This window comes from Euprymna scolopes, chromosome 12 (assembly GCF_053919585.1).
Source record: "Euprymna scolopes isolate OS-2025 chromosome 12, ASM5391958v1, whole genome shotgun sequence".
Taxonomy (NCBI): domain Eukaryota; kingdom Metazoa; phylum Mollusca; class Cephalopoda; order Sepiida; family Sepiolidae; genus Euprymna; species Euprymna scolopes.
In genome coordinates, this window is record NC_136493.1 from 146,248,571 (window position 1) to 146,273,229 (window position 24,659).

Here is a 24,659-nt window from a genome sequence, read left to right on the forward strand (position 1 = left end):
GCAAGAAAAACTCAGACTCACATGTGAGGTTGTCTTATTTTATATATAAAGTCGATTCTTACCTACACATTTATGATTGATAATTTTATTAAGAAAAGGTAGATATGTTTCATCAGTCAGATAACACAAATAATGGTGGTTTGTGTTCTTACAATTCTGCTCAATATTTTTTTAGTTATGAATAAAAGAGGGAGGTGTCTTCACTCCCTAATTCATATATATATATGCCTATTCTCCTCACGGACACCATCAAAATATTTAACAAGTACATACTATTCTTTTATTGTCATATTAGATCAGAGAAAGAGAGGAGATACTAAGTTTTATATAAATCTGGAAAATGATTTACTAGTAAACTAGAAACCATTTTAGAGTCAATTTATGTTTGCAAAAATAGACTACTTTTAAATAATCTTCCCTTTAAGAATATTGTTAAGATAGGAACCTGCAAAAACTTTATGTGTGAGTTTGATTTCCATTAAAGATTAGATATTTTTTAAATTATTATTGAAGTTCTACCAACCAAATTCATAGATTTGTCCAGGATATTTAAGCTCTCCCTTGCATACAATTATTTTTAAACTATTATTCAAAATCCCACTTCAAATTCTACACATTCATGTGTATTTTTCAACTCAACATAAGTTTGATAATTACACATAAAATTATTTTTTTTTTATTTAGTTAATTTTATAATACTTTGGTTTATTGGTAAAAGAAAAAAGAAACTAAATAAAAATTAAAATAAAACTAATCCCCAGCAATGTCAGGTAGGCACAGCTCATAATATTATCAATATAGAGATTAAAATTTAAACGTCTTGTGTTCAAAAAGAAAAAAAATGAAATAGATTGATTTTATACATTAAAATGACATTGTGCACAAACCAGCTAAATAACTTTTAAAAATGACACTGATATTCAATAAGAATTTGTACTATATCTACAGGTGTAACTGGTTATCAGCTTCCTACTACACATATGGAATATATAACACCCCATCAACCGCTCACTGATCACACACCTGGTATTGCTGCAGGTGGAATGAGTTCACTTCTTATCACAAACACACATAAACTTTCTATAAACAAATTCAGCAAGTCTTTGTCTACAATTAAAGCTGGATATACTAAATTGGTTAATACTCCACACAAAAGAACAACTGTCTCCCTGACTCCCTTACATAAAGGTAAATCCAGGATGCAAGGAAATCCAGAAATTGCAAATAAATTCAATATAACCGGCAAAAGAAAGCTGACATTAAACAAATCTAAAATGAATAAATTATCAACTCAATCAGCCACAAGATTAAAATTTCCCTCTTCCAATATAAAAAATATATCTCCAAAATAAAGACTTAAATAGTTTGTATGGTTTCAATTTAAAATTCATTCTCAACCCTCTCAAAGTACAAACACCTTTCTACTCCCTAAAAAAATTACATTTATGTTAATGGCTCAAAATAGAGACAGAAAAGTCAGTTTCAGATTTGTTAAACCGATTCAAAAGAAGCATGACATCCAAAACCCGGCTACAGTTCCTGTTACACTTCCATTTTCAAAGACAATCCTTTTTCGGAATCCACCTCTAAATATGGCATTCCTGCCGTTGCATGAACTCATTCTACAAGAATAATTTGCTTGAATGAAAATAAATGCATAGCACAAACCAGCAAAGATACATCTCATGCATCTCACACTCAAAACAAGATCAACTGTCAGGCTAGAACTGGTGTCATTAATGCCAACAACTCTCCTTTACTCTCAGCACACCTTCTGCTCTATTGTGTTACCAGCATCTTCTCCATCAGCAGCAAAATCCAGTATTCCACGATCATCATCACTATCATCCATTATCTATCATCATCATCACTATTATCATCATCTCCTGCAGCAGCAACATCAAGAAAAAATATAAATTTAGACACAGCAACGTTTCAACAATTCATTTCATTTACCCAACATTCAACCCCAGAAAATGATCCATCAGTTACCTGTTCTGAGTATTTCAGTTTAATAGCATATTCGGTTGATATGACAAAGTGTCAGTTACAAAATAGATTAATTAAATAACTATATATTATTATTAGTTTGACAACTAAGTTAGTAGGAAGCAAAACAAAAGTACATTTTTTACAAAATAATAACATGCTTAAGGTCTGTTTTCAATGAATATGGGAAATTATATAAACCAACTTTAGCTAAGTAAATTTGTTTCAAATAAAAGTATAGAAATGTGCCTTTATTCAATGATGTAAGTATTAACATTTTGAAAGAATTCGATACGATCTTGAAGTGAACTTATATTTACATTTTCTTATTATAAATAGACGAATTATAAACTCTTAATATATAAATTGAAAGCTAATTAAGACATAACATTTAAATAATTATTACAAAATACTCTTAAAATATACTTGATATAATGTATACATATTTAAATTATCAATTAGTGTCAAGCATTTTTAAATATATGATTTATATAAATATATGCTATTTAATAAAATTTACTAAATTAGATTTAGCGGCCAAATATTTTAGGACTAAATTCATTAGAAATCTTGAGTCAGAATTACAAACTAGAATTAACTTTGTTTTCCTGCTCTAAAACCAATAACATGTTCCGCTATTGCATGAAGGTTTATTCTCTTTTTAATCATTTAGAAAAAGAAAAAATATAGATTCTTATTGGATAGACAGAAGAGCTAATGGTTTATTACAGTTATCCAAAGTCTTACTATTACTTATGTTTGTTGGTTGTCACTCATACATTGAAAAAATGTAGCTGTATTTGTCTTTAATAAATTCTCCTTTTGATTTGGGTTTAATAAATATTTTCTTTAAACGAATTGAAGATGAGAATCTCTTCTACTCACCAAATCTTATAGCAGAAAATAGCAAAAGGGAAGCAAAACAATATTGAGAAATGGAAATATATTCTTTCAATTATTCCAATCAACCTATACTTCTTTTTTCTTCCTTTCACTCCTTCCTGCCTCTATGCATTGGTTCCTTTTAACTCTGCCAGGCACCAGATATGCATCTTGTCGACATTAATCAAAAATACCTTATACAGTGTATAAAGAACCCATCCAAATATAGCTACTCTTCCCATGCACAATTTATTTTTCTTCTTGTTCATAAAATTTTCTTTCCTCACTCAACCAGTATTGCTACTGGCACCAAGGTAAGTGATGATCCTTCTTCTATTCATTTGTTCAAACTACAAAATAGACAAACTAATCAAATCATAATCTCAAGAGGGATACATTCTTTAAACCTGAATTTTTGGTTGTATATCTGTACACTTTTTCATTACTAAAATAATTCACTGGTACCATACTTGCTTTGCTTTCAAATGATTGATTGACATATAAAATTCCAATAAGCCAGATTTATTCATTTACCTTTTTTCACCAACTACTAATGTAGAGCGAATACTATTTATGATTTGATTGTGGAACTCCTAATAAAGCTTTCGGTCAAAGTAAAAAGTGAACTATTCTTAAATCAATGGTTAGTTACTTGAGAATAAAAAGAAATACAAACTATAGATGAATATCTGAAGGAGGTTTATCTACTCAGCAAGGAATGTAATTTCAATCTGATAGTCACTCAGAAAATGGTGATGCTATATCAAAAGTATCTGTTAATGAATAGCATGATAGTAAGTACCACTGCAGAATATAATGGCATTTTCCTACATCTGTTCATCAGAACAACTATGAGTCCTGCTATTAATTCAAATGGGAATAGTACTACATTGGTAGTCCTCTTTGATTAAGAGTGAACATTTTTGACAAATGTTTTGCAAACGGATATTCAATTAAATTGTGCTAATGGTTAAATATGCAAGAACCTCTAATCAGTGGTGAACCTATGTCATTAGAGGCCCAAAAGTTTGAACTATTATTTGTGTCTCTTTAAAAACAACAACAACTAAACCGGTTAAAAAAGCCTTGGTACAATTTTATTGAAATTTTATAAGAGGAGTGATTAAAAATGAGTCATAGGAGGAGCTCCTTTTTAGACAGTTGAAGGTTTAGGAATTGAAAGCCTTAAAAGAAAAATTTGAAATTTGACTAATAAATGAATATCTTCAAGTAATATGAAAAAGGTATAAAAATATTTTCAGGTCTATATTACACATTTTCATATATTGACTTACAGTATCACAAAAGTAAACTTATTTTAATAATAAATACTAAAAGGACGTTTTGTTTTTAAATCACTCATTAAAATAAATGTTTCTGAAATTAGGGGTCATGAAGCTTAACTTCCATCCATTTTATAGTAGACCAGTCACTGTATAATGTAACATGTTTACACAGACAACAGTATATTGATTGAAAACAATTTTTAAAAAATATCAAAATGAATCTAGTTATATATTTACTATATTAATTTTTGGGGGTGAATGCACACCTGAAACTTTATATTAGCAACTGTCCATCCCAACAACAAAGCTACCTTATACAACAACATTATTAATCTTTTTTCTTTTATTTGTATTGGATATCCAAATTCTCAGACAAATGTAGACATTTGGTTATTAAGAGATTTAACCTTTTATTAAAAACAATGGAAAATTCAACACAAAAATCATATTTTTTTGGATTGAATATTTCATTTCAGTTATGAAACTTTGTCAAGAGCAAACATTTATTTAACAGTATCAGATTAAGTATGAAAAATGTTTTTTTTGGTGTGTGTTTAATCGGCTACTGTTCAAAAATAAATGTTTATTCTCAATAAAGTTTCATAGCTGAGGCAAAATATCAAATCAAAAGAAATATGGTTCTCCATTTTTCCTGTTCTATTTAGTTTGTTCTTTGTTTATCACCTTATTCTTATCTATACATTCTGTCAGACATGCATTCCTGTGAATAAACTATCATGTTTGGAATTAATTTTTCAAATGATTCGTTTGTAAAGAAAAAAAATAATACATCTCCTTTGATATATTTGCACAGGTGTGTGGATCTTTTCAATCATTAATTTTACTTTGCTTTCATCTGAAAGTTGAAAACTTGAAGCTACAGAAACATTAACTGTTTTATTATAAGCAAATTATTATTCTCTTACTGTTTAGTTAATGTCATGTTTTTAAGTAGCTCTTTTCCTTGGATAATAATTAAGATTATAAACTTGATATTTCATCTTCATATTGATCGTTTTTTGCATTATGAATAATGTTACTATCATCATGTTATTAAACGTTTTGAAAAAGATCATTTTCATGGATATGTTGTGTTAGCTAAGATTTTCAATAAAATAATTCAGTCAATTCTTTAGCATGGGTTTCTCAATCAAATCACTCAATTCATACATTGTGTTAGGTCAAGGAGTCTTTTTTAGTAAATAATCCTAACAAACATTTACTTATCTAGTTTATATATATATATATATATTATATATATATATATATATATATATATATATATATATATAGGCGACTATTTGAAGTAAATAGTAATGTGATAACAATGGCTACACATCTCATTCTGAAACAAGGTCATAATAGAGATTCATTTAGTGAATGTCATCAGCAACCATCAAGATTAGCCAAATTATAATGATCCAGTAAGTATAGAAGTAAAACTTTTGTATAATAGTTCCATCAATTAAATTCCATATACACAGACATGATAGAAGTAAATATACACTCCACAAAAATTAGTTCATACATATTTAATGTTACAAAGATTCATCATTTTCTTTTACTTATCCCATGAAGCAGAATCTGTATTGGATTCCTTCTTTCACTATATGTTGTCAAAGGCTTAGCCATCTTGAGATATTATTAGTTATTCAATCATCTTTGTTTCTACTATCTTCTCAACCTTTTCTCAGGGCTGAATCTCATTTTTGTGATGGTTTCATTGTTTTTATGCATTATAAGTGCAGACAATTTTCATACATTTTGTTCAAGATTCGAACATGGTTGAGTCTGGTCAGATTGAAGTTCAATGGAACATATTTGCCTTCTTTCTACTTCCTTCGTCAATGACCAGCACCCAAAACCATACAAAGCAGCAGTAAAAGTTTGTAACGTCAATATTTCATACTAAACTAGCGAGGGGTACCCAGCATTGCCAGGGTGTTTATAAGTGTGTGTGAAAAAAAAAACTGAAGCCTTGACGTGCATAGTAAAATGTGAAAAAAAACAGGTGCCCGTTTTTTACAAGTTAAAAAAAAAAAACGAAGCCTCGACGCGCAGTTGGAAAATAGTAAAGTGTGAAAAAAAAAAAACAGGTGCGCGTTTTTGACGAGTTATTGACGTGACGGCGATAGCTATTCAGCAGTTAGCATTTTGTGCGGGACAGTTTTTAATGAGGTCAATAAATCAATTTGTTTGTTTTTAAAAACCCGCTCCCTGTTTATTAGGGGGAGCGTCTCGTCTCGAAATGAAAGCTACCATCTGATATGACGAAGTCGACATTGACCAAATGTTACTTAGCTCTCTAGAGACCACTGGCTTTTGGCCAGTAGGTATTTATTTGCCCCCCCCCACCGAGCAAATTAGGCACAAGGACAATTTTTAATGTGAGGAGTGAAGGGAGGGGGAAGGGAAAAAGGGGACCAGCTCCTTCAAATATCAATATATCTATCATACATACAAGTATGATACAAGCTAATGAAGCATTACAACTATGAAAGTTTCAGAGGAATTATGTTATAGAAGATGGATTTAATTAATATCAAATCACAGCAAACCTCACAATTCCAGTTTCCACCGTTAATTAAGTGATTGTCTAATTCATCAGAAAAGGAAAATAGTCAATATCATGTCACTTTTGAAAACAGTTTCTGTTATTAATGATGATAAGGGTGTCTATTTGCATCTGTCATGTATGTGTATAGTTATTTACTGCTACTTTGGGCATCTCTGGTTTTAATCAATAGTATTATATCGACTTTTAAAAAACAGGAATCTAACAGAATATATAATAAAATTATACAAATCAAATTCTTCTAAATTGGATAGAATCGTAATTAGCAGGAATTTAAGACTGGATCTCTGAGTGAATTGGTTCTTAATTTAAATTCAAATTTAGTTTCAGGTTTCCTTTCTTTCTTTTTCATTAAATGTTCATAATTATACATGTTCAAGAAAATGTTTTATTTTGTAGTGGGAGTTGTGGTCTCAATGATAATGACTAGTTGTCCAGTGTACCAAGACTCCTGCTAACAAGAAAAAAATAAATAAAGAAGGCATGATGAACATGACAACAAAAGGAAGCTGAATTCTAATGTACAATGAAGAAATAAAATATATCTCTAGAAAGGAGCTGCTGGAGTAGATGATGATGTTGCTGTGGATAGGATTGGAAACTGGTGCTTGTCATAGGTAGCCACTGGGCTACTATAGTAAATGATGATGATGATGATGATGATGGCAGGATTGGTAACTGCTGCTGGTCGTAGAAGGCAGAATCAGTGCTGCTAGTAGTATTGGATAGGAACAGAACTACTATAGTAGACTGTGATGGTCGTATTGAAAGGTCATCTGCCATCTCACACTTCATTAAGGGTTGACTTATTAATAACCCGTACAAGTGTTTGGTATGTAGCAAAGATTATTAGCCTTGGTGCTATGAACAAATCTATTGTTAATATTGTGCTTTAGATAGAATGGGAACTAGTATTGATGACTGTTGTCACCGGGTTAGTGCAGATGAGATTTAACTATCAGGAGAAAACTGCTGCTAGTTGTAAAAGGAAAAAAAAAGTTACTGTAATAGATGATGATGGTAGTCACTGTAGCAGTGTTGTTGCTAGTAATCATTGTGAATCAGTGGCAGACGGAAATTGCTATTTCTGCTGTTGTCGTCACTAGCAGTGAGAGCAAAATACATTCCGTTTATTTAGCTTGCTAGCTGCTGCTGATAGCTGTCTGCAGAAAAGGAAGATGCATGCAGAGAGACAAAGTTGTGTCTATCTCTGCAGATGCACTGAAACTGACAAAGAGTTAACATCTGGTTGGGTTTACAGTGCTGTGCCACAAATAGGGCACAATAATTTAAAAGAAAACCTTTGAAGTTACAAGTTATTTTTTGTTATGGTCCAATTTTTAATTTTGTCACTTTTTATCCTCAATTTGTATGTAAGATTTGGCGATTTCGTTACCAATCTAAGCAACTTTCGGTTTTGAAACTTGTCAGAAGTAAACAATGTTACTTAATCTGAAGAACATAACATAAAATGTAGGTCAACATATTGAAATAGGTTTAGTTACAGAAACCTTTTTTTTTAATAAATATGTTTATTTACCTACAATATTTACAGGAATAACATTGAAAGTAAAATATTTTTAAATATAATTAAAATAGAGCATTATTGCCACATCTGAGCTGGTGCATCTGCCACTAGTCTCTCCCTCTTGGACAGAGTCCAAAAATAGGGGCTTCAATCTATTAAGTCCCACTTTGTCAACTAGGATCCACTTTGCCTGTTTTACAAATATTTTAATGGAATACGTTCTGATGAACTTATTGCACTTGTGTTCCCTCTATGTACATATCCCCGACAAATCCACTTAGTAGCAAAATCACACCCCTTTACTGCTGAATATTTAAATGCCAGAAAACATTTTACTCTAATAGCTTCTTCCCTAGAATGGCTAGACTTTGTAATTCTCTTCCTGCTACTTGCTTCTCTAACTGTACTGATATGCAGAAGTTCAAATGTAATGTAAACTAATATCTTAATCTTTCCTATGCATGATCCCAATTAGTAGCCCCCTACGTCCAAGTGGCAATATGCCTTGTTTGGAGTGAAGGTGAGTAAAAAAAATAATAATTAAATGGAATAAATGTTTACTTAACAGAGTTCAAAATATATAGATTAAAAAATTTAACACAAAATAGAAAAGAAAATGAACGTAATATAGGAAGGTCTTCAGATTGAGTAACAGTGCTTACCTATGAGTTTCAAAACTGGAAATTGCTTGGATCAGTAAATATGCAAGATTGCCTATGATTTATACTATATGCTTTCAATTCTTTTTTACTTAGTTCAACTTACAACAATAAAAAGATATTTTTAGATATACATTATTTTATTAACTGTTTATCTAATAATTATGTCTATTGTTTCTTTTGCCAATATAACAGCAGTTTCCATAGTTGTATTATATACAAAAATTTGCAAGTGTTATTTACTTAGTAAAATTCATGTATCTCCATAGCCATTTTCAATTGAAAATAATATTGGATATTCGTTAATGGTTTCATATGGATTCACCATTTGTTGACTACATTGCTATCTTTGATTTTATGTTTGGGTTAATATCTGCATTGCGGATGAACTGACATCTTCAAACATATTCTTATAATTAGTACACCCTACCTGGCATTGTTCAGAGTTTAACAGAATTTTGAGGAGTAGTGGAAGGAAGGGGAAGGAAATATAATACATATGCATGCAGCAGCCCTGCTGTTTCAACAGCATTGATGACCACATGGTAATCTCTGAAGGACAAGAGTGTAGTTTCCCGTTACTTTTTATCTTGAACAAGTTAAACATGGCCCCAGATACCAACCTGGAAATTTCTATGACTCGGCGCGGTACATACAGCACCTAGCCTTTTCAAATGGTCACTCATCTGGTACTGGCCAGTTTCATCGTTGCTTAACTTTGATGATCTGGTGAGAACTAGTGTGTCAACGTGATTGTGCCAGATATTACATGTAACAGGTGAAAAAATGCAATGCAGGAAACCATTCAAGTAAAAATAATTCCCGTAACTTCAAAAAGTATTTATTTACAAGTAGTAAACAATTATCTATTTTTCTAGTATGAAAGAAAAAAAAAAGTTTTATTTTTAAATCTATTGATAAGAATTATTAGAAAAGAATTTGCTTTTTCTATAGTTAAAATGTTCATTGAAGACAGTGTTAGTTTAAATGTTGAAGCAACAGTAAATACTTTTATCAGCACATCACCATTAAAAGATAATTTAAAAACAAATTTAAATGCATACATATGAAAGTAAATGTGTAAACAATGAAGTATTATGCATCATTAAGTAAACATATGAATGAAGGATGAAAAAAAAGAGTAATGATTGTAAAAAAAAAATCAAAATATATGACTTAGATAAGTGGACATCATTTTTATTTGTCAGCATGTTTAGCAACGAATAATTTTAGTTAATTGGAGAGCATGTTGTTTTAAAGGACAGGATAACACCAAATGCTCTTATCTTAGAATAATTTTACTCAATTAGAAACCACATTGGTATGTTGGTATAATTTTCTCCGACTTGTCACCAGTGTGTAGTAATATGGTCTCTTCCAAAATGAAATATCAAAACATCTAATTGTAGAAATTAGTGAAATGGCTTGGAAGAAAAATTATTTGTTAAAGAACAGAATTGAAAGGAGATCAGATCTTTTAGCAAAAGCAGATTTAGGTATCTAGTTTTAGGTATATTAGATATTGACACCATTTCACACACAAAAAAAAATACTACTGAGTTGGTTGTATTATAAATTCTTGGGACTTTTCATCATGTTCTCTTTTCCCAGGTGAGTATTCCACATGGCAACCTTTCTGGTAACTTCTCATCAACTGAATTAACTTATAATTTGAAAATCCCTTTAACATCACAGCTTTGTACCTTTCAACACCCTTTCTATCAAATCAAAAAATGGTAATGAAGTAATTTAAGAACACAAAGAGTTCATTAAAATAAGGCTAAAGAAACAAATGTTAAACAACAAAATCTAAATGACAAAATAACTAATGTTATAAATGAAAATTGTTCATGAAATCCAAATACATATGTCATGAATTGTTTCAGAATCGACCCATGATGCAACAGATAAAGCATTAATTCACAATCTCTTCTAAGTGATCGTCTTTCTGAAGATTTAAACTTCAATGTTTATTATAGGTAATAATAAGTAAGAAGAACAGTACTTAAAACTTTTACTCAATCGTAGCTGAAGGAATGAAAACAATCTGTCCCATCGATTAAATAAAGTATTTACTTGATTTCTGTATAGTTTTGCATAAAGATTCTCAAGTCCCAAAAGGTAGACTTTAAGAAAAAATAACAACCAAGAAGATAATAGTAGTTAAATTAATTCAAATAATACATGCCATGAATTGCTAGATTTCATTTTTAATGCACTTCTTCATTACATCTTAAACTATCTTACTCTGAAACTTTGATGTTTTTCAGAAAAAAAAAAAAATAGCGTCTGGTTTACACTTTCTTTTAACTTCTCCATTTTCTAGCATCATCCTGCTAAGTGTAATAAAACCATTCGTCCTTGCAATCATGTTTATATTTTTCCTACAGCTCACATCTGAACGTCGTTTTACTTCACAATATTGAATTGCACAGCATGTGTCGTCTCCAATTGCAAATACTCAGATCTTCTGTTATTACATATAATTATCTCTATTATACCAGATAATACTTTTTGCACACTTGATTCATGTATAACTTTTCATTCTTCTGGCAATATTTGCGCCATCAACCACAATTGCTTGTAGATTGAATTCTTTTCAATTGATTTTCATTCCAAAGTACTATGAATTCATTATTATCATATCTTCCACTTTTTACTCTTTCTGAACTCTGGATGCATAGGATGAGATGGCTAAATTCATACTCCTTATTTGAATACTTTTTAAAGATCGTCTGACACTGTCTTGCAACATCAGAATATGACAATAGATTGCTTCCAGAATAAAACATTTTTACAAGAGTCATTTGCTTTATGTTTATCTGGCTTTTTTTTTTTAATTATTTTTTTTTATTACATTTTCACCCCAAACAAGGTGCATTGTCACTTTGGTGTAGGGGGCTACTATCAGGGGAAGCAACTACTGGGGCACTATGTTGGGATTTGGGCAGCAAGATGTCGGTTCACGTTGCACTTGAACTTCTGCATGTCAGTACAGTTAGGGAAGCAGGAACCTGGAATGGAATTCCAGAGTCTAGCGGTTCTGGGGAAGAAACTACTGGAGTAGAAAGATCTTTTATATCTAGGGATCTATACTGTGTGGGGGTGGGATTTAGCTACCTGTCGGGTTTGTCGAGGGTGTCTACGTCATGGGGGCACAAGTGTCTGCAGTTCTTCAGAGCATTCACCATTAAAATACTTGTAGAAAAGGCAGAGGGATGCAACGTTTCGTTGATGGGACAGAGGCTGAAGCTTAGATGCCAGTTCAGGGCCTATCAGATTGGCGACTCTTTTTTGAACCTTGTCTAGGAGCGAAAGACTAGTAGCAGATGCACCAGCCTAAATGTGGCAACAATACTCCATACATGGGCGAATGGTGGCCTTATAGAGGTACAGGATACTTTCAGGTGTCAGTAGTTTTCTAGCACAGTAGAGAGAGCCTACCTTTTTCACAGCGGCCCTGGCAATGTTTTCAATATAATTGTTCCAACTCATGTTTCCTGTGAACGTTAGGCCAAGCAGTTTGAAAGATGTACTCTCAGACAGGGAGTCACTGGTCATTGCTATTGGTGGCAGAGAAGGTTTCTTGTAATTATTGAAGGAAACCAGTTTAGTCTTGGCAGCATTGAATGTGACCATCCATTTATGTCCCCATTCCACTACAGATTGGAGGTCATCCTCTAGTGTTTTTGCCATTTCTTTAGATATGTGTTCATTTGTTTTCCTGTCATAGAGTGTAGCGTCATCAGCATATATACCCATCTCAGAGGCAGTTTTGTCGGGGAGGTCATTAATAAATATTAGGAACAATAGAGGTCCAAGGATAAACCCCTGAGGCGCTCCCGCATTTATATCACACTGTTTAGATGTACGACCATCGAGGACAACCTGGATTTTTCTCTTATCTAAGAAGGATTTAATTATGTTAAGTATTCTACCAGTGATACCGTATGATTTAATTTTCCTGAGGTGACCCTTGTGCGATACCCTGTCAAAAGCCTTAGATATATCTAGAGCTACCGCTCTGCCCTCCCCCGCTTTGTCCAGTAAATGGTATATACGTTCAGAGATTACAGTGAGGATGTCAGCTGTGGAATGGGCTTGTCTAAATCCATATTGTTTGTCAGTCAGAAGTTTAGCATCTGTAAGGTGCCGAACTAGAGCATGGTTAATTATGGTCTCAAATATTTTGGCGAAAAGTGGAAGGAGGCTAATGGGGCAATAATTTGATGGGTCAGTTCTTTCGCCAGAATTTTTGAATATTGGTACCACAGAAGCAGTTTTCCAATAGCCTGGAAAGCATGATTCATTAAGGCATTTGTTGTAGAGTTTGGAAAGAACTGGAGCTACTTCGGCTGAGCACTTTTTTAATAGCACAGCTGGGATGAGATCAGGTCCACAGGCTTATTTTTTACTATAACTTTCTTGGCAAATTTAAGTATAGCTTCCATTTAAAAACTGTTGCAAAGTGATGTTTCATTATCAGTCAAGATCTTCTCCAGTCAGATATGTTGGACAACTACAAGACTGCTTTATGACAATCTGTGAATATCGTATTCTAACTGTCTGGGTCACAATCAATGCAGATTTAAAAAAAAAAATAAAAATAAAAACACACTTTTTATAAATACCAGACTAGACACATAAGAAATCATAACACTGGATCTTGGTTCTGGTATTCTGACAGTATATTTTCATTAAATTGAACAACTTTGCAAACTCCATCATCCTTCATAATTTATTACAAGCATTTATTATCAACAGAGTCGAATATAGCTGCAAAATGAATGAAGCATATAACAGTTAACCTCTAATAGCAGAAACCTTGCTCCAAAACTAAATACAAAAGAAATATTTGGTTGGTACAAGCTTTTTCTCCAACAGAACTCATATTGGTTAATCCTAGTTCATTCATCATGCTCCTACTAGAAACATACATAAAGAATAATTACAAAAATTTCTGACATAAAATTTGCTAGACTTATTTATCTATAGTTGTTGAAGACTTTCCTATCACTTTTTCAAAAAATTTGTAGTATCAAATCACTCCAATCTCCATCAGATTTTTTTGCCTGATTTGGAACACTGAAACAGTGTCCAAATCAGGCAAAAAAATCTGATGGATCAGTTTATCATGGTGTCTGGGCAGCCCTTATATATTTCAGCTGGTTACCCATCTTTGTCAGCAGCTTTGTCATTGTTTTCATTTTTCAATGATATCCACAACTGTGGAAACTGACAAGAGAGTCATATTCATAAGGAAATAGGATTTCATGATTGTGGGGAAATTCCTGTATAGAGATATTATTTAAACACTTCTGCAGTAGTGTTACCATCGCTTGTATCTGTCTGCTAAATTGATGATGATGGTTCCCTGTTTATTCAGCAAATCTTTTGCTTTTATTACTGATACCCTTTATTGATAAAGCTTTTTAAAATCTCCCATAACAGCCACCTGCTCCCTTTGGGACATGACTTGTTCCTAATAACTGTTGCAGTTAAAGCATGCAGATTAAGTAGTTTGCCTTCTGAGAATGTGGGGGATTAGATCATAGCTGTTTCTTATATGGATTGCCATTTTTGTCAGAGTAAATATGCACTGTGAAATCCATTTCTTACAAGGATAATCAGGAACATGTTCTTTATAGGTTAATTCTTGACTGATATCTTTATATATGCATCATTGCTAATCAGGTTATACTTTGGGTTTGTGAAGTAGAAGTCCATCAAAACGGTTTTTGATCTTGATTGATATCTGCCTTCATGATGACAAGCATGACAATGTCAACCCCTTATTCTTACTATTATTTTAACTTCTGTATCAATTAGCTGAAGTTCATGACAAATAATAATTTAGTTGTACCCACTCACCACCACATATGAAATCAGATTCCTTTCCTGAGTACATTATTCAAAGTTGAAGCTTTCTTTTCTATTCATTCTAGACTTTGCTATTCATCAATTCACCTGGTGTTCAACCATCTGCCTATTAATGTGTGAGGTAGGCAGAATCAAAAGAATTTGCATGTTTCTACATACTCACAGACTAATTACAAATAATTTAGTGGTAGAACATCTTTTTTCTTTAGTCCTTTATCAGTCACTTCAACATAAAATCGTCAATCTTTTTATATTGAAAACTGCATATTTCTTGTTGTGACATCCCTTCAGTTTGTGTAAGCTTTTCATACTTCCATTCATACAGTCCATAACAATTTCAGTGGAATAAGAGAATTTACAGTAAGCATTATTTCACTATGAGACAAGTGTAGAAAGACAAAATCTCTTTGGAATACTGTCAGAGTGGATCCTACGTACACTGATATGTCTTTCATAATGATTCAAGTTTTTGTTAAGACATGGCTCAACTATCATCTCCACTCTAGACAAAATATGCAAGAACTGCTTCAAATGGCCAGCAGTGGAATTATAAAGATTACATGCAAGATATTGTTTCGGCGTTCCTCTAAATATTTCTAACAATTTCAATAATAATCACATTCATTGACTTGTCAGTGTAATTACTGCATAATTAATTGCTCATAAGAAAGGGAAACATCAGTGCGAAAATCAATAAATACAGTTTCTTGAAGTTTTTTCTTTTATCCAGCACTCAATTGCTGGTATATGTCAAACACTCCACTAGTTAACTGGATTGGTTGGATTAAGTCAACCTTTTGGATTTCATCAAGCTCACAAACTAATGCTATTTTCTCTATTCATTCCAGAATCGATTGGCCAGTTGCAGATCCATCACATTCTACCATTAAATTCAGATAAAACATTTTTTCTTCCATTCTAGCCAGCACTCAAGAATGAATCAGGAAGCTTTATATATCTAAATAGCTTAAAGAAAAATGTTTGACCTCATTGGAATTTGAATCACCTGAACCCTATCCTTTTTTATTTCTCTATCTTTTCTTTTTGCTGTTGTCACCTTCTGCTAACAGGACATCTAACATGATTAGATTGGTGAATTAAATTTAAGATCCTTGCAAGTCATTATTTTTATGACATTCATATCATACATCATTCTGAATGATAAAATCTCACCAATGCATGCATATACAAGTCACATTCTGGTTAGAAATACTTCATTGTTGGATTATGAATAAAGAGATTCTATATCCTTTATTTATAAATATATCAGCACATAAAATACTAAAATCACTTACAGAAACAAAATAATAAAGTAAACTCATTATTGAAAATTCAAAGCCTATTTATCAAACATGTCTGATGAGAGATTGAAATTGATGTGCAAGTCAATAAATGCTAGATTTTCAATCACCTTAGATGATTCAAATGAAAAGTAAACAAAATGGATAACAATTTATTTGCTATTTCTGGAATATCCTTTTAAAGATGGAATCAGCAAAATGGCCGGTATAGTATATTAGACAGTTATAAACGAATGTTGCTGAAATAGATCAAGAAGAACTTGCTATTCTTATAATGAAAATATACATTTGCAAATAGAAGGGTGTAATTTTTAAAATACTATTTGTGTGACTGATCAAATAATAGAAATCTCTTATCAACATGGTGCATATTTATAAATGGACACAAACTATGTAAGCAGAACTGATATTTTTCTTGAAAATAACAAGATATTATAATGTTAATGACATTTTTTAGACTAACCACCTTATCCTGTAGGAGTAACTGTTGGACAGATAGGCAGCCTTCAACTAACTAGAGAGCAACGTCTGGAATCGGATGACCAGGTCTTTATGTGTTTTTGACTATCCCTTCATCACTGCATTAGTTACTTATATTTTCTCTACTCTAATCAACCATGTCTTTGATCATATAGATATAGCACTCTCCTTAGATAGTAATGCCCAAATACATGTGTTCGGTGACTTTAATATCCATCACAAAAATTGGCTTGGTTTCTCAGGTTACACAGATGCAGGTGGATGCTCTACTTATAGCTTCTCTATAATCCATTCCCTCATACAGACACTCATGTTCCCAACCCGCTTCCCAGATAGTGACCACCAGCAAACTTCACTTCTAGACCTATTCCTTAACACAGTACCTGAGGATTGTGTAACTAATGCCCACAGTCCACTCGGAAACGCAGACCACATAGTGGTATCAGTAGACATCACACTCAAATCCCAACCCCTAGGTGGGGAGCCACTGCTCAAAATGACAAGGTACTACAAAAGGGCTGATTGGAAAGCCATCAGAGAACATATCAGATGCCCCATGGACCAATATTTTCTGCCAAGGAGACAACTGAATGGTGTAAAAAAGGCATTAAAGCACATGTCCCCACACGGAAGTATTATAACAAGCCTCACTCACCCCCATGGTTTACTACAGATTGTGCAGCTACCATTGCACAAAGACAGAATGCACTCTGCCGGCTCATACATCATAAGTCAAATGCAAATAGACACAACTTTATAGATGCTAGAAATTATTGTAAGAGAGTAATAACCACAGCCAAAAAAAAGAAATGCTGAAATAACCAGAGAACACATAGAATCGCAGAAGACAGAACTTTCTGGAAAATTTATAGTAGTGTAGTGAATAAAGGGGAATCAGTAATTCCCCCACCAACAACCAGAAGGTTACATGCACGGCAACCGAAAAACGGGAACTGCTTGCTCGGCAATTTGCCTTTAACTCCACCCTAGACCCAACAAACAACTCCTTCCCAAATTTCCCTATGCAGACGGAAGCCACAATTGACGATCTGAAAATCACCCCTTTCTTGTGTCCATGATATCATAAAAAACTTAGACATTGCCAAGGCATGTTGACCTGATCTCATCCTTGCAATACTAATTAAGAAATGCTCACCTAAGCTAGCCTTTATACTTTCCAAACTCTACAACAAATACCTCGCTGAATCCTGCTTCTCTAATAGCTGGAAGATGGCCTCTATAGTACTAGTGTACAAGAATTCTGGCGAAATGACCAACACTCAATTATTGTCCTCCCCCACTTTGCTACAATCTTTGAGATGCTAATCAATCAAGCACTATTCCACCACCTTGCAAAAGCTAATCTTTTTGACAAACAGTACGAATTTAGGAAATATCGTTCTACTGCGGATATTTAACCAGTTATCTTGGAACGCATATACCATGCACTGGATAAGGCAAGTGAAGCCAGGGCTCAATATATCCAAGGCCTTTGACAAAGTCTGGCATGAAGGGCTGCTAATGAAAATCTAATCATATGGTATAATTGGACAAATACTAAATATAATTAGATCCTTCTTAGACAATAGGACCATTCAGGTCTTCATTGATGGGTGTTCATCCAAGCCTCATAAGATTAATGCAGGAGAGTTTCAGGGGTTGATCTTCGGACCATTATTATTCCTGATATTCATCAATGACCTCCCAAATAATATTAAGTCTGAGATGGGTATATTTGTCAATGATACAATGCTTTATAACATGCATGAGGGAAGAACAGATGTACACAAATCCAAGACAATGGCTGAATCCTAAAAAAATGACCTCTAGACCATAGTTGAATGAGGATGTAAATGGGAGGTAACATTTAATGCTAGTAAGACTAAGCTGTTCTCCTTTAACAATTGCAAGCCTCTCCAACCACCAATATCCAAGACAAATAACTCCCTATCTGAGAATTCCTCCTTCAAACTCCTCAGCTTAACATTCACAGGAAATGTGAACTGGAACAAATACATTGAAGATATTGTGAAGGCTGCTGCAAGGACGGTGAGCTCCCTCTGTTGTGCTGGAAAATTGGTCATATCTGAGAGTATCCGATACCCCTAAAAAGCCATCATTCGCCTATATGGAGTATTGTTGTCACATCTGGGCTGATGCATCTACCACTAGTCTCTCCCTCTTGGATAGAGTTAAAAAAAAAAAAAAGGGTTCCAATCTAATAGGTCTCACTTTGCCAATTAGGCTCCGACCCCTGTCCCATTGTGACAATGTTGCATTCCTGTGCCTGTTTTACAAGTATTTTAATGGAATGTGCTCTGATGAACTCATTACACTAGTGCCCCCTCAATGTACATATCCCCTGACAAACCTGCTTAGCAACAAAATCACACCCCTTCACTGTTGAGGTCCCTAAATGTCAGAAAGTTTTATACTCTAATAGCATTTTCCTTAGAACGGCTAGAGTTTAGAATTCTTTTCCTGCTACCTGCTCCCCAAACTGTACCGATATGCAGAAGTTTAAATGTAATGTAAACCAACATCTTGTTAATCTTTCTTAGGCATGGTCCCAATTAGTAACCCCTTACATCCAGATTGCAATATGCCTTGTTTGGGGTGAAGATGAGTAAAAAAAATTAAAAAAAGAAAAAAAATGGGTAACCAATACTAAACTCGTAACCTTTAACAATTGGACAACTTTTTGCACAATGCACAACCCTCAATAAACAGGCATACTTGAACAAATGAGTAACCTAGCAATGAACTGGGATCCTTCACTACATACTTCACTACATACTTCACTACATGCTTCACTACATGCTTCACTACATGCTTCACTACATGCTTCACTACATGCTTCACTACATGCTTCACAATTAACAACCCAACTGCCTGAGATCTTCATTGTTTGCCTCATATTGACACTAGAAAACGACTGATTCACTCTACAGTTGAGTCAACATTTACATAAGAAGCAAAGAGAGTCTAATTTGTATTAGCATGCTTGGAACACACACACAACTCACTGGTGTTTGCTTGTCTGTTTTCATTGCCCTCTGTGGAACATCCATACATTTTAAGCAATAAATAAACTAGCAAATCAAATATTGTACAAATATGAAAGGAACTTTAACACCCCCCCCAATGAATTATGCCTAAAACCCATCCTTAACTTCCTTCAATGTCATGAAAAATTAGCAACTAAGATGGTTAGGGGATACGTTCTCAAGGGTAGAACAATAACAGCATCCATCCTGTTTATGTTAATAATTGTATGAAATATAAATATCATTTATCTTGATAAAACTGAGATTAAAATTTGACCATAGTCTTAGTAGGAGTAAAATTTACAAAATGGTTGTTTGAACTTATACAACTGAATATCCGGAAATTAATATATAAAACAGGGCATCTTGTTAAGAACACTGGTTTTTGACGATAATGTGTATGCAAAATCTATAATATGAAGAGCTTTCGAAAGAACTAATAATTACAACCCAGTGTTAATACGTGATAGGAAATTGCTTAACCAAGAGGTTCCAAGTCATGACTTCTAAATGAGCGACTAGATTAAAGAATATTGTATTTATCAAAGAAGAAAAAAAACACTATTATTCCAGTTTCAATAAGAAACTTTGTGGTGTTTATCTGCATTAACTGTTCACTTTGATATAGATAAGACATATGTATCCACGATTCATAGGATGCTAATCATATGATCACAAATGCTTCTAAAACACCTTAGCTACCCATACATATCAGGAAGAACAATACAAGTTGGATCTATGGCTATTGCAATGTTTGCACCAGAAGATGAGTGATACATTCTGCAGATTTATAATTTGTTTCAAAATATTTCAATTATGCCAAACTTTCTTCAAATCTGTATTTGAAACATGGATCCCCTCTTGTTTTTATCTAAAAAATATGATCACTTGACATACATACAATTCACAAACTTTGCATTAAATCCAAAATAAAAAAATATTCTTCAGTCAAAAGGCCATTTTAGAAACATTAGAAAAGTATTATGCAGCTTGCTTTTAGATTGTGTTTCACTTCAAAAACAGTGGCATTTCATATTTCAAGAATCTGTTTTTGTATTAAATATATGTCAATGTTCCAGTACAAAATACACTCTTTACTTTGTGATGTATAAAAGAAAACCGACTTACCTACAAGCTCTTGTTTTTGCTAGAAATAAAAATACTTATGGTTCAAGAGAAACTGAAAATTATAATCTGCAGATAAAATTACATCACACTGAAGTTTATATTTGTCACAACAAGGCTTACTTTTAAATCACACCTCAAAACAGAATCAACATGACAGAAAAACATTGAAAAATAGATAAGTGCAGTTAAACAAGAAGACTCATGAAACAAAGAACTTAGAACGTGCAAGGAACACTCTAGAAGCTCACAAATAATAGAGCAAACTTTTGTATATAGAATAATTCTATGTATCAAAAGTTAAACGTCCATAAGGAATTATCTCCTACCATGGGTATGAACATATTGGATGCTATGTGACAGTTCATCTGACAATAGGAAAGAGATAATGAGAATCAAATTAAAAATAAAATGATTCCAAATTTTTTAATTTTTGAGATGAGGATTGTTTTTTTGGGGGGGGGGATTATTCAGATTACTATTCTCATTTTGAGTGTTATTCGCACAATGTTTTGACCAATATAACCTCCAATCTTCTTCTGATGTATCTTGTCAAACTTCGGAATCTTTCTACTGAACTTGGGAATCAGCATGGAATTGTGAACAGAACTCTTTATTTAATCGACAGAGATAACATGCTCTCCTTGTATCAGCTATGACCAAATAGAAGTCTTGAGTAATTTGCAATTGTATTCTTCATATTGCCTACATAGAGCATTGAATCTTCAGCTTCCATAACCAGGTTATGTAGAACTGAATTTTACCTAGTATTATGTTATGCCACATGTCCTTGCAGACAATTCTAGTATTAATTTTAAGAGCCTTAAATCTATTCCTATTTTTAGAAGCATAATCTTACTACTTATCATAAAAGATCTCTACTTATCACTACATATTATATATTGCTTACAACATTGAGCAAAATTAATATGCAGTAACAGCACTACATATCAAGAGGAGATAGATGGTTTAAGAGAAACCCTACACTGGAACAAGTATCTAAAAGCATGACATCAGCTCCAAGAAATCTGGACGAAACACTAAAGGACACCACCTTAAAACTCACCACCTTAAAACTCACCAGAGTTTGTATACCATACATGAATGACTTGTCAAAAAGAATATGTAATCCATATAAAATCAGGATAGTATTCAAAATCGATTAAACTCTTTAAAAACATCTTGTGCAAATTAAGTACCCTATAGAAAAAATAATGGCTAAAAATTGTGTGCATTCGATTTCATGTAAATGTGGAAAAAAATACAGAGGTGAGACATGTTGCCCACTAAAAGTAAGGTTAGACGAACTCTGGAAAGCTGCAATATGTGGAGATACTGAAACGTCGAGTATGGCTGATCACATACAGAAGGAAAGGGAAATCATTTATGCTTATGTGTGAAATAAAATTTACAGACAGAAGAACAGTGGGGAGTAAAATGATACAAAGAAGTGGTGCATATGCTGGGTGATGGTCATTTACGAAGAAGACTTAATATAGAATTTAATACAATATGGGAACGATTAATTATAAATAATAGATAATATAACCATTAAAAATATATATAATATATAGTAAAAAGTAGAGATCTATTGTGATTAGTAAAATTGTACATCTAAAAAGAAAAATAGGTTTAAGGCTTTCAAAATTCATACTAGACTTACCCACAAGAACCTGTGGTATAATGTAAAACATTAGGTAAAAATACAGTTGTAAGTGAGTCTTGTGGAGGTTGAAGGTTCAATCTTCACTGCAAACAATACAAAGAATACAATTATTAATTAAGACTTGTACCCAGTTGCGGCTGATAGAATGAGAGCATACTACTCCTGTGGATTAAATAAAGGGTTCCATTCAAACTTCTGTATGGATTCCAGAGTTTGACAAAAAGATTCTCTAGTTCGACAAGATACACCTAAAAGAAGGTTGAAGGTTATCATCTCTCAAACGTTGTGTGGATAACACTCAAGTAGAGCGCAGTAGTTTGAATAATCCAAAGTGATTTCATTAGCTTCAATAATTTTAGTAGTTTAAATAAAACTTTGAAAATAACCAATTAGAAAAACAGAGAACGACTGAAGGGTTCATTGGACAGTGAAAAACACCAAATTTAGATTGTTGCAGTAAAACCCGGATTTGATTAACATATGTTACTTCAACCTATTTATGAAAGTGGTTTGTCATTCATATATTCAGGTCTCAAGTATGCTTGATCATTGTCAGCCTTAGAGTTAATGTCTTTTGACAGAGAAAACAACAAGAAATCTCATTTTAAAGCAATGTATAAACAACATAATCTTTGAACTTATTTCCAACTTGAAACAATCCAGTTCTCAATTTAATTTATACATCAGAAATGGAGAATAAGAATGTTAAGTTATATGAAATTCACAAAACGTACATTCTTTTGTCATATAAGATACATGAAGACAACAATCAAAATGAAGTGCTTTTATTTACAAATATTGCTTATTGTTCTTAATATTTATTTGATGCTCAAAACTTATTCATCTATATTACTTAATTACATTTAAGAAAATGCTTTTTCATTTCCCAGGAAAAATCCTGCCGACTACAACAATTCTCACATCTGGTAAGTATAATTTGTACTATATTTTATTGAACTATTAACTATGAATGCACATCATTATTCTGATTAGAAAATAGTGTTATTGTAAAACAATATTTATTGCAGTCTTAACTGTTTTCTTGGATCTGTTTAGTCACACACACACACACACACACACACACACACACACACACATATACTATCAGAGTAATTCAACATTAACCACAACTGAATGAGGATCAACGAATGTTCCACACTTGTTGGTGAAATCATCCATTTTTCAATCAAATCCATTGGTTGTTTGCTCTAGTCAGGGACACACAGCAATACACCAAGAGGAAGCTTTATATGCCTCTCCACAGTGACTTAGTTCACAGTACATTGTAGTCTATATTGTTCTGTAGAAAACCTACTGTTGATTTTATAAAATTATTTCATATAATGGCTTGAATCAAAGTTTCAAATACAAAAGTTAAGTATCATAATTAAATTGTGTTCTAAATAGAAACATTCATTTTGAAAGCGCCCATGTCTTATCAAAAAACCTACTATTGATTTTATATGCAAGGTCCTTCTGCTTGTGCAGTGATAAAACTTCTCAAATGCACTTGTAATCTTTGGTCAAAACCAGACTGTTCTTTTTTTAACTGGATTTTTTTTTTCGATTTTCAATACTTATCGAGGGCATTCTGATGCAAAACCAATAGGCCATATAAAGTATGAAACTTCCAAAAAGTTATCTAACCGTTTCAGAGTCCATAGGGAACGAACTCACTCAGACAGGCATACACACAAAGTGTTTTTTTATATATAAGTAGATAGATATATAATTTTACGATTTCATGTCAGTATACTTAGTAAAATTAATATATTATTTTATATTTCATATACCGTATATTTTGTCAGATAAGACGAGATACAAATAAATTTATTATGTCTCGGTATAACATCATCATCAACCATTACAGCCAGTGGTGTGTTGGGCAGCAACAAATCTCATCCACCACTGCCTATCCTGAATCAGCCTAGCCAATGAACCCCAAGAATGCTGCATAGATTTCCTCTCCCTTTCCACCGTTTCCTTTTGCCATCTGGGATCCAGTGCAATGTTGTTCTTGTGATTGATTGTGAGTCTTTCCGGAGAACACGCCCAATCAACCTCCATCGCCATTTTCTAATGATTAGGCCCAGAACAAGCAGGGAAAACAACTGACAACTGAAGAAGCACAAGAAGAAAGATGGGCTGAACACTTACAGGAAGTCCTCAATCGACCAACACCTGAGGAAATAGCCGACATTCCAGAAGCTAAAGAGGAACTGGGTATTAACACCCCCTCCC

General features: G+C 33.0%; 1 protein-coding gene and 1 long non-coding RNA gene across 2 annotated transcripts in view; one reads left to right on the forward strand and one right to left on the reverse strand.

Annotated features, from left to right (window-relative positions):
• LOC145291527 (uncharacterized) overlaps positions 1 to 24,659 on the forward strand; it is a 1,250,821-nt gene that overhangs the window by 920,657 nt on the left and 305,505 nt on the right. Inside the window, exon 95 of the mRNA XM_080137518.1 lies at positions 23,309 to 23,344. Within this exon, the coding sequence (XP_079993644.1) occupies positions 23,309 to 23,344 (36 nt within the window). The remainder of the gene's footprint in view (positions 1 to 23,308; positions 23,345 to 24,659) is intronic.
• LOC145291528 (uncharacterized) overlaps positions 1 to 24,659 on the reverse strand; it is a 122,959-nt gene that overhangs the window by 55,470 nt on the left and 42,830 nt on the right. The gene's annotated exons all lie outside the window — the stretch shown is intronic.